Source organism: Panulirus ornatus, chromosome 15 (genome assembly GCF_036320965.1).
Source record: "Panulirus ornatus isolate Po-2019 chromosome 15, ASM3632096v1, whole genome shotgun sequence".
Classification (NCBI taxonomy): domain Eukaryota; kingdom Metazoa; phylum Arthropoda; class Malacostraca; order Decapoda; family Palinuridae; genus Panulirus; species Panulirus ornatus.
The window spans coordinates 17,290,694-17,303,193 of record NC_092238.1 but is presented as its reverse complement, the minus strand read 5'-3'; the positions used below and the strand labels follow the sequence as shown (position 1 = coordinate 17,303,193).

General features: G+C 41.7%; 1 protein-coding gene across 1 annotated transcript in view; it reads right to left on the bottom strand.

Moving 5' to 3' along the window:
• The window catches only part of LOC139753618 (uncharacterized), a 64,077-nt gene that overhangs the window by 46,167 nt on the left and 5,410 nt on the right, over nucleotides 1-12,500 (bottom strand). Inside the window, exon 2 of the mRNA XM_071670235.1 lies at nucleotides 1-76. This exon is cut by the window's left edge and continues 131 nt beyond it. Within this exon, the coding sequence (XP_071526336.1) occupies nucleotides 1-76 (76 nt within the window). The remainder of the gene's footprint in view (nucleotides 77-12,500) is intronic.

The following is a 12,500-nucleotide window of genomic DNA, read 5'->3' as shown; positions in this document are numbered from 1 at the left end:
TCGTACCTCCGCTATCCCCAGCTTCCGCGCCGTCGCCGCCTAACCCCAGAGATTTCTGGGGTATCATCGCCTTCATCTGTTGAGAAGATTTATGCTCTAGAACAAGCGTCTCCAAACGTCTCTAGAGTTGAGTGGGCCCCAACATGAAGCAGGAGTGTCATGAAACTGATATTAGACTACATATTCCTAGTGCAAGTGTTGGAAAGACAGCTAGGAAATTTAACCGAGTTTAATATTTAGCAAATCATTTGTTTTCATATTTCATAAGCGGTGCGAGAGGCACAGAGGAGACAAAGTATGTTTACTGTATATATAACCAAGTGAAGGTACTGGGCGCCTGCACCACTATCATCCCACTCACTGAACTACCCATTTATTCCATTTTTAGGTCGTAGGTTCTGGTCACCGAGGAGAGTTCTCATCGTCGTCAAACCGCAGTAGAGCGTAAAGAAAGACTAAGAAAAAAGAGAGACAGAAGTAAGGAAAAACGAGAAAAGATTGTCTGTTTTGCCTGAAATGGACAAACCTGTCTGGTATAACGGGTCAGGTGGTGGCTGCTTGGGAAAACATGGGAAGGTAAAGTGCTACCGACTTTAGCCGTGTTTGGTAAACAAACAGAATACAAAGATCCCGCTTGTGTTCCCAATGGCCACACAGTAATCATGCGACGTAATGGTTTGCCGAGTTATACATAGTGGCGGAGGTACACAGACAACCAGTTCTTGGGATCATAAGCCAAAGTAATACGCACAGAAGAGAGAGAGAACCATCACTGCGGGTTAAGGCGAGATCAGGAAAGCTGATAAATCGAATCGTTTTAGTCTTCACTCTTGAGTATGTACAACTGGAGCCTCCCCAAGTGTGAGGGCAGGACTCATGCACTCCTCCCGTTATGAGCAGAACTCTGAGTTTCTCAGAGGGAAACTTGGCTATTTGTATAATGTGTAGTTTCCATCACAGATTAGATTCTCTGTAGACAACACTTAGACTTAATGATTTGTGTGTGGAATATTAGAACCATCAAAGAAAATTAGAACGGTGTAAGGGATCTAGAAAGAGAAATCGGAAGAAATTGTATTTCAAAAACACCAAACATAATTAGGTTCCGTCTCCATACTGGATAATCCTGACTAGATATATCTATCAAAAAAGTTGTGAAGAGATATGATGTAGATCAGGAGAATAAAAATTGAGTGGATTTGAAAAATATGAAGAAATTCAGCGTTAAGTCATCATTGTATGAGGACATCTGATAATCTCTGAAAGAATGGAAATCGTTGATGAAATGGAGGAAGAGTTTAGGGGACGTGGCAGAATTCCGAGGGACGCCCCTGGTCATGGAGAAGGAGCGACAGGTTGATCCATTTGCCAAGACAGTCCGGCCAGAGAGCAAGCTGGATATGGGAGAAGTAAACTCTCGATATATAAAGTCCAAATGTGTTATGGTCATCTAAGCCGTCTCTGCTGTTTACAGCCGGAGACATTCGTATCTCTAGCAATAGTCAAGGTGTCACAGCTCAGGATTCACGGTCATGATATTCATATCTGTGAGGCGGATTAGTTAGTAATGACGTGGCCATCGCATCGACGATACTCCATCTGTTAGACAGATCATTAGGTTGTAATATGCTAGTAAACAGAAGCTTCAACCATCTTAATAGAGCTGATTGTCGATTCATTTAAGCAGGAGTGCTGCAGGTACCAATGTAATTTAGACTCATTTGATATTGTTCTTTAGAACATGATTCTGCACGAGCACCAGAGTGGCCCGACCTGAGCCACATCCACTGACTGCTGCATGCACGAGACAAGAACATCACGCACAAGTGTCATTTGTATCCCTATTCCTCCTTTCCCGTCCTTTATGTCAGGTTGTATGTAAATGGACACTGCAATGTTCTCATCTCTTTTTTAACATTAGTGTGACTTTTACAGAAGGTGACTACACGCAACCTCGACCGACTCCCTCGCTAGCGGAGTGGCATGCCAGAGGGAATGTTCAGGATACTGTAAACAGTAGATACTGATAGGTAATAATCATGATGAAAGCAAGAGTCAAACAAAATGTTAAAGCCAAGACAACAGTATGTACGGTATTTGTGCTCTCAATACGTACTGCAGCAAGTCTTCGGTGAGAGAGAAAGAAAAAAATGTTGAAAAATATCGTCAAATATTTGAGTATGCTATGTTACGTTACTTTGTTAGATTTTTCTCATGCGGGCATAGACGAAATATATATATATCTACATGAACAGAATCCTTATCTAACTAAGAATCCGAGAGGGAACCAGCGGGACGATATGTTTTCACAAATTAAAGCAAAGAATTACCTTTAACACTTCTTAAGGTTTGTAATCCTGGCCGCCATACCGCTAGTGTCTGTATCAGTCATATTGCACATGCAAACGTTACGGAGCTATTGGAACCACATTTCAAAACGTGTGGTATCTCTTTAACATACTTATATCTTGTGTATGAAATTCGAGTGATATACGATAGGAAGAGGCTCTGTATGAGTCCTAGGACAAGTTGGATTATAACCATAGGAAGACGTTCTGTATGATACCCAGGCCATGTTGGATTATAACCATTGGAGGAGGTTCTGTATGATACCCAGGCCATGTTGGATTATAACCATAGGAGGAGGTTCTGTATGATACCCAGGCCATGTTGGATTATAACCATAGGAGGAGGTTCTGTATGATACCCAGGCCATGTTGGATTTTAACCATAGGATGAGGTTCTGTATGATACCCAGGCCATGTTGGATTGTAACTAAATAGCGCCGTATTGTTCTATTGATCACCACCTTCAGATTATTCTATAGAGTTGAGCCCAAACCTCCCATTGACACCAAGAATCTTTTAGTTCTACTTTTTTATAATAATTTTACTTTACTTCCCATGCTGCTTAAATCCTTTAATGTAAATGTTGCCTTCAGCAACAATAATACTATAAAGAATATCTTAATCAGGAACTCACTAGAAAATTCTACTGGATGCATCTATAAAGTGCCATGTAGAAATTGTGATAAGTTTTATGTTGGGCAGACTAGCAAGGATCTTTCTATTAGACTTAAGCAACATAGATATAGTATAAGAACAGGAAAGAATCAAATGCCTTGTTTAATCACGTTAAAAACTACGATCATTGTATTGACTGGAGTAATGCCATCTCAGTTATTAACTCTAACTTCAGTACCACGAAAAATAACACTGAATCTTCTACTACTGAATAAACAAAGAATTATAACCTTGATATTAGTGAAGGTCTATACAAATTGGATAGCTTTATTATTGATAAAATTTGTGAACAATTCCCCTTCTTGTCCACAAGATAAGGTTGTGATACGCTCGTTGTCTGTCTTGGACAATCGATATATATATATATATATATATATATATATATATATATATATATATATATATATATATATATATATATATATAAACATATATATATGTATATATATATATATATATATATATATATATATATATATATATATATATATATATATATATATATATATATATTTTTTTTTTTTTTTTTTTTTTTTTGCTTTGTCGCTGTCTCCCGCGTTTGCGAGGTAGCGCAAGGAAACAGACGAAAGAAATGGCCCAACCCACCCCCATACACATGTATATACATACGTCCACACACGCAAATATACATACCTACACAGCTTTCCATGGTTTACCCCAGACTTTTCACATGCCTTGATTCAATCCACTGTCAGCACCTCAACCCCGGTATACCACATCGCTCCAATTCACTCTATTCCTTGCCCTCCTTTCACCCTCCTGCATGCTCAGGCCCCGATCACACAAAATCTTTTTCACTCCATCTTTCCACCTCCAATTTGGTCTCCCTCTTCTCCTCGTTCCCTCCACCTCCGACACATATATTCTCTTGGTCAATCTTTCCTCACTCATTCTCTCCATGTGCCCGAACCATTTCAAAACACCCTCTTCTGCTCTCTCAAGCACGCTCTTTTTATTTCCACACATCTCTCTTACCCTTACGTTACTTACTCGATCAAACCACCTCACACCACACATTGTCCTCAAACATCTCATTTCCAGCACATCCATCCTCCTGCGCACAACTCTATCCATAGCCCACGCCTCGCAACCATACAACATTGTTGTAACCACTATTCCTTCAAACATACTCATTTTTGCTTTCCGAGATAATGTTCTCGACTTCCACACATTCTTCAAGGCTCCCAGAATTTTCGCCCCCTCCCCCACCCTATGATCCACTTCCGCTTCCATGGTTCCATCCGCTGCCAGATCCACGCCCAGATATCTAAAACACTTCACTTCCTCCAGTTTTTCTCCATTCAAACTCACCTCCCAATTGACTTGACCCTCAACCCTACTGTACCTAATAACCTTGCTCTTATTCACATTTACTCTTAACTTTCTTCTTCCACACACTTTACCAAACTCAGTCACCAGCTTCTGCAGTTTCTCACATGAATCAGCCACCAGCGCTGTATCATCAGCGAACAACAACTGACTCACTTCCCAAGCTCTCTCATCCCCAACAGACTTCATACTTGCCCCTCTTTCCAAAACTCTTGCATTTACCTCCCTAACAACCCCATCCATAAACAAATTAAACAACCATGGAGACATCACACACCCCTGCCGGAATCCTACATTCACTGAGAACCAATCACTTTCCTCTCTTCCTACACGTACACATGCCTTACATCCTCGATAAAAACTTTTCACTGCTTCTAACAACTTTCCTCCCACACCATATATTCTTAATACCTTACACAGAGCATCTCTATCAACTCTATCATATGCCTTCTCCAGATCCATAAATGCTACATACAAATCCATTTGCTTTTCTAAGTATTTCTCACATACATTCTTTAAAGCAAACACCTGATCCACACATCCTTTACCACTTCTGAAACCACACTGCTCTTCCCCAATCTGATGCTCTGTACATGCCTTCACCCTCTCAATCAATACCCTCCCATATATACATATAATTTTTTTTCTTTGTCGCTGTCTCCCGCGTTTGCGAGGTAGCGCAAGGAAACAGACGAAAAAAATGGCCCAACCCACCCCCATACACATGTATATACATACATCCACACACCCAAAATATACATACCTACACAGCTTTCCATGGTTTACCCCAGACGCTTCACATGCCTTGATTCAATCTACTGACAGCACGTCAACCCCGGTATACCACATCGATCCAATTCACTATATTCCTTGCCCGCCTTTCACCCTCCTGCATGTTCAGGCCCCGATCACACAAAATCTTTTTCACTCCATCTTTCCACCTCCAATTTGGTCTCCCACTTCTCCTCGTTCCCTCCACCTCCGACACATATATCCTCTTGGTCAATCTTTCCTCACTCATTCTCTCCATGTGCCCAAACCACTTCAAAACACCCTCTTCTGCTCTCTCAACCACGCTCTTTTTATTTCCACACATCTCTCTTACCCTTACGTTACTTACTCGATCAAACCACCTCACACCACACATTGTCCTCAAACATCTCATTTCCAGCACATCCATCCTCCTGCGCACAACTCTATCCATAGCCCACGCCTCGCAACCATACAACATTGTTGGAACCACTATTCCTTTAAACATACCCATTTTTGCTTTCCGAGATAATGTTCTCGACTTCCACACATTTTTCAAGGCTCCCAGAATTTTCGCCCCCTCCCCCACCCTATGATCCACTTCCGCTTCCATGGTTCCATCCGCTGCCAGATCCACTCCCAGATATCTAAAACACTTCACCTCCCCCAGTTTTTCTCCATTCAAACTTACCTCCCAATTGACTTGACCCTCAACCCTACTGTACCTAATAACCTTGCTCTTATTCACATTTACTCTTAACTTTCTTCTTTCACACACTTTACCAAACTCAGTCACCAGCTTCTGCAGTTTCTCACATGAATCAGCCACCAGCGCTGTATCATCAGCGAACAACAACTGACTCACTTCCCAAGCTCTCTCATCCCCAACAGACTTCATACTTGCCCCTCTTTCCAAAACTCTTGCATTCACCTCCCTAACAACCCCATCCATAAACAAATCAAACAACCATGGAGACATCACACACCCCTGCCGCAAACCTACATTCACTGAGAACCAATCACTTTCCTCTCTTCCTACACGTACACATGCCTTACATCCTCGATAAAAACTTTTCACTGCTTCTAACAACTTGCCTCCCACACCATATATTCTTAATACCTTCCACAGAGCATCTCTATCAACTCTATCATATGCCTTCTCCAGATCCATAAATGCTACATACAAATCCATATGTGTATATATATATATATATATATATATATATATATATATATATATATATATATATATATATATATATATATATATATTTTTCTTTTTTTTTTTATACTTTGTCGCTGTCTCCCGCGTTTGCGAGGTAGCGCAAGGAAACAGACGAAAGAAATGGCCCAACCCCCCCCATACACATGTATATACATACGTCCACACACGCAAATATACATACCTACACAGCTTTCCATGGCTTACCCCAGACGCTTCACATGCCTTGATTCAATCCACTGACAGCACGTCAACCCCGGTATACAACATCGCTCCAATTCACTCTATTCCTTGCCCTCCTTTCACCCTCCTGCATGTTCAGGCCCCGATCACACAAAATCTTTTTCACTCCATCTTTCCACCTCCAATTTGGTCTCCCTCTTCTCCTTGTTCCCTCCACCTCCGACACATATATCCTCTTGGTCAATCTTTCCTCACTCATCCTCTCCATGTGCCCAAACCACTTCAAAACACCCTCTTCTGCTCTCTCAACCACGCTCTTTTTATTTCCACACATCTCTCTTACCCTTACGTTACTCACTCGATCAAACCACCTCACACCACACATTGTCCTCAAACATCTCATTTCCAGCACATCCATCCTCCTGCGCACAACTCTATCCATAGCCCACGCCTCGCAACCATACAACATTGTTGGAACCACTATTCCTTCATACATACCCATTTTTGCTTTCCGAGATAATGTTCTCGACTTCCACACATTCTTCAAGGCCCCCAGAATTTTCGCCCCCTCCCCCACCCTATGATCCACTTCCGCTTCCATGGTTCCATCCGCTGCCAGATCCACTCCCAGATATCTAAAACACTTCACTTCCTCCAGTTTTTCTCCATTCAAACTCACCTCCCAATTGACTTGACCCTCAACCCTACTGTACCTAATAACCTTGCTCTTATTCACATTTACTCTTAACTTTCTTCTTCCACACACTTTACCAAACTCAGTCACCAGCTTCTGCACTTTCTCACATGAATCAGCCACCAGCGCTGTATCATCAGCGAACAACAACTGACTCACTTCCCAAGCTCTCTCATCCCCAACAGACTTCATACTTGCCCCTCTTTCCAAAACTCTTGCATTTACCTCCCTAACAACCCCATCCATAAACAAATTAAACAACCATGGAGACATCACACACCCCTGCCGGAATCCTACATTCACTGAGAACCAATCGCTTTCCTCTCTTCCTACACGTACACATGCCTTACATCCTCGATAAAAACTTTTCACTGCTTCTAACAACTTTCCTCCCACACCATATATTCTTAATACCTTCCACAGAGCATCTCTATCAACTCTATCATATGCCTTCTCCAGATCCATAAATGCTACATACAAATCCATTTGCTTTTCTAAGTATTTCTCACATACATTCTTTAAAGCAAACACCTGATCCACACATCCTCTACCACTTCTGAAACCACACTGCTCTTCCCCAATCTGATGCTCTGTACATGCCTTCACCCTCTCAATCAATATATATATATATATATATATATATATATATATATATATATATATATATATATATATATATATATATATATATATATATATATATATATATATATATATATATTGATTTATCCCTGGGGATAGGGGATTAAGAATACTTCCCACGTATTCCCTGCGTGTCGTAGAAGGCGACTAAAAGGGGAGGGAGCGGGGGGCTGGAAATCCTCCCCTCTCGTTTTTTTTTTTTAATTTTCCAAAAGAAGGAACAGAGGGGGCCAGGTGAGGATATTCCGAAAAAGGCCCAGTCCTCTGTTCTTAACGCTACCTCGCTAATGCGGGAAATGGCGAATAGTTTGAAAAAAAAAAAAAAAAAAAAATATATATATATATAATTTGTTTATGGATGGGGTTGTTAGGGAGGTGAATGCAAGAGTTTTGGAAAGAGGGGCAAGTATGAAGTCTGTTGTGGATGAGAGAGCTTGGGAAGTGAGTCAGTTGTTGTTCGCTGATGATACAGCGCTGGTGGCTGATTCGTGTGAGAAACTGCAGAAGCTGGTGACTGAGTTTGGTAAAGTGTGTGAAAGAAGAAAGTTAAGAGTAAATGTGAATAAGAGCAAGGTTATTAGGTACAGTAGGGTTGAGGGTCAAGTCAATTGGAAGGTAAGTTTGAATGGAGAAAAACTGGAGGAAGTAAAGTGTTTTACATATCTGGGAGTGGATCTGGCAGCGGATGGAACCATGGAAGCAGAAGTGAATCATAGGGTGGGGGAGGGGGCGAAAATCCTGGGAGCATTGAAGAATGTGTGGAAGTCGAGAACATTATCTCGGAAAGCAAAAATGGGTATGTTTGAAGGAATAGTGGTTCCAACAATGTTGTATGGTTGCGAGGCGTGGGCTATGGATAGGGTTGTGCGCATGAGGGTGGATGTGCTGGAAATGAGATGTTTGAGGACAATGCGTGGTGTGAGGTGGTTTGATCGAGTAAGTAATGTAAGGGTAAGAGAGATGTGTGGAAATAAAAAGAGCGTGGTTGAGAGAGCAGAAGAGGGTGTTTTGAAATGGTTTGGGCACATGCAGAGAATGAGTGAGGAAAGATTGACCAAGAGGATATATGTGTCGGAGGTGGAGGGAACGAGAAGTGGGAGACCAAATTGGAGGTGGAAAGATGGAGTGAAAAAGATTTTGAGTGATCGGGGCCTGAACATGCAGGAGGGTGAAAGGAGGGCAAGGAATAGAGTGAATTGGATCGATGTGGTATATATATTCTCTTTATCATAGTGGTATATATATATTCTCTTTATCATAGTTAACCGCCGTCTCCCGCGTTAGCGAGGTAGCGCATGGAAACAGACGAGAAATGGCCCAACTCATCCACATATGCATACATACATATTTCAAAGTATACAGCATACTCAGAAATATACATATATTCACATGTATATATCCATACTTGCTGCCTTCATCCATTTCCGTCACCACCTCGCCACACAAGAAATTGCATTCCCCAATCCCCCTCCTCCCTCCAGGGAGGCAGCGCCAGGAACAAACGAAAAAGGCCACATTCGTTCACACTCAGTCTCTAGCTGTCATGTGTAATGCACCGAAACAACAGCTCCTTTTCCATAACCAGGCCCCACAAAACTTTCCATGGTTTACCCCAGACGCTTCACATTCCCTGGTTCAATCCATTGACAGCACGTCGACCCCGTTATACCACATCGTTCCAATTCACTCCTTGCATGCCTTTCACCCTCCTGTATGTTCAGGCCCCGATCGCTCAAAATCTTTTTCACTCAATCCTTCTACCTCCAATTTGGTCTCCCGCTTCTCCTTCTTCCCTCAACCTCTGACATATATCCTCTTTGTCAACCTTTCCTCACTCATTTTCTCCATGTGCCCGAACCATTTCAACACTCCCTCTTCTGCTCTCTCAACCATACTCTTTTTAATACCTCACATATCTCTTACCCTTTCATTACTTACTTGATCAAACCACCTCACACAACATATTGTCCTCAAACATTTCATTTCCTCCGCACAAACCTATCTACAGCCCATGCCTCGCAGCTATATAACATTGTTGGAACCACTATTCCTTCAAACATACCCATTTTTGCTTTCCGAGATATCGTTCTCGACTTCCACATTCTTCAATGCTCCCAGACCCTTGGCTCCCTCCCCAAAAGTAAGACTCACTTCCGCTTCCATGCTTCCATCCGCTGCCAAGTCCACTCCCAGGTATCTAAAACACTTCACTTCCTCCAGTATTCCTCCATTCGAACTTATCTCCCAATAAACCTGTCCCTCAACCATTCTTGACCTAATTACCTTGCTCTTTTTCACATTTACGCTCAGCTTTCTTTTTTTACACACTTTATCAAACTCAGTCATCAACTTCTGCAGTTTCTCACCCGAATCATCCACCAGCGCTGTATCATCAGCAAACATCAACTGACTCATTTCCCAAGCCCTCTCATCCAGAACAGACTGTATACATGCCCCTCTCTCCAAAACTCTTGCATTTACCTCTATAACATCCCATCCATAAACAAGTTAAACAACCATGGAGCTATCACACACCCCTGTCTCAGACCGACATTCACTGGGAACCAGTCACTTTCCTCTCTTCCTACTCGTACACATGCCGCACACCCTTGATAAAATCTTTTCACTGCTTCTTTCAACTTACCTCCCATACCATATACTCTTAAAACCTTCCACAAAGCATCTCCATCCACCCTATCATATGCCTTCTCAAGATCCATAAACGCTATATACACATCCATCTTATTTTCTCAGTATTTCTTACATACATTCTTCAAAGGAAACACCTGACATATACCTCTTCTGAAACCACACTGCTCTTCCCCAACTTGATGCTCTGTACATGCCTTTTCTCTCTCAATCAATACCCTCACATGTTATTTCCCAGGAACACTAAACAAGTTTATACCTCTGTAAAATGAACACTTTGCCTTTGTACAATGGCACTATGCATGCATTCCGCCAGTCCTCAGGCACTTCACCATGAACCATACATACTTTGAATATCCTTACCAACCAGTCAACAACACAGTCACCCCTTTTTTATAGATTCCAATGCAATACCATTCAAACCCGCCGCCTTACCGGCTTTCATCTTCAGCAAAGATGGCTTGATGGCCTTGATTCGGGCTTCAGTTGTCAGTGCTATTTCAGCAAAAAAAGAAAAAAAAAATCAAACGATCCACCGAACCTGGCCCTAACGAAGATCGGCATGATGAAGATGATGTCTTTGGCTATGATTGATGATTAATCAGACATTCATACCCAGGGTCGGTGTCACGTAAAATTTTTGACCTACGAAATACATGACTACAGATCAAATGCTCATGAGCAAGGATTACGAGCAGTGGGTAGGTACGCACTACACGTTACTAGCAAGGTAAGGTCATCGGTGACTCAGTGCATTCGACAATGATTTTGGTTAGTGAGCAGTTCAGCGGTTGATTATCGAACTTTGTTTCTGTGGGATTTTCTGTTCATAGTATGGCTTCTGAGCGACTTTGACACAAAGGAAGGCTCTAGATTGGAAACTGAAATGAAACTGTAAGGTAGAGACTTTTGAGAAAGAACATGCTTCCATGTTCTCTAATCGCTTGTCATTAATTTGATAAAAGCCGGACAGTTGGTTCGAACCGCACTGACTTACTGCAGCGTGAAGTCTGTTATATTATCGTCGTAGATAAAACGCAACGAAATACACAAATATCTTAAATGGACACACACTGTACATGGTATATGAATATATAGCATTAATAATGAGAAGAGATGTCTTCACGAACCAGTGGTATTACAGTTTAAGTCCTCAATAAGCATGCAACGAGAATATATTGATGGTCACTTATTTTGCACGTTCAGATACTGTACATATGATTATGCTAAGTATCTGACGTGAGTGGCCAAACATATGATACAAATCATTTTCATTCAAGCCAGTAAATTTAGCTTAACTCTGACCCGTAACTTCACCTAACCTAACCTAACCTAACCAGGTTGTATCGTATCTTTTGTCTCTAAAGAAGGATATTCACCAAGTCAAGATAAACATTGTTCGCAGTGAATATGAATGGGTGACTGGAGCCTCCTGAGTACTCTGAAGCTTCCAGTGAACCAAGACTGTTCCATGATTGTCTTGTTGTAGAGATCCTGGATTTGTCTGTAGTTTGTAGCATCTTTGCCTTGAGTTCTCTGCATAAGATTTTGGATTGCTTCACTATTCTCACACTGTCGCCCACTGTATACCACCCTAATCTAATTCTCCTGTTCCATAAACCGTTTCATCCTCCTGATTGTTCAAGCCACATTATCTCCAAGCTTGTTCCAGTGCATCCTTCCAGCTCCCTCTTGCTCTCTTCTTCCTTCATCCTTCCACATCTGATTCGTAAATCTGAGTCATTTGAATTTTTTCCTCTTATCCTTTCAGAATGTTGGAACCACTCCAGCACACGCTGCTCAACGTTGTCAACCAGACCCTTCGCACTACCACACCTCTCACTTACACTATCATTTCTTACACGATCATTCCATCTCATGCTTCATATTGTTCTCAGGCATTTCATTTCTAACACGTCCAACCTCTTCGTTCATTGATGCTCAAAGTCCATGACACACACTCAGACAACCAAGTCGGCACCAGTAT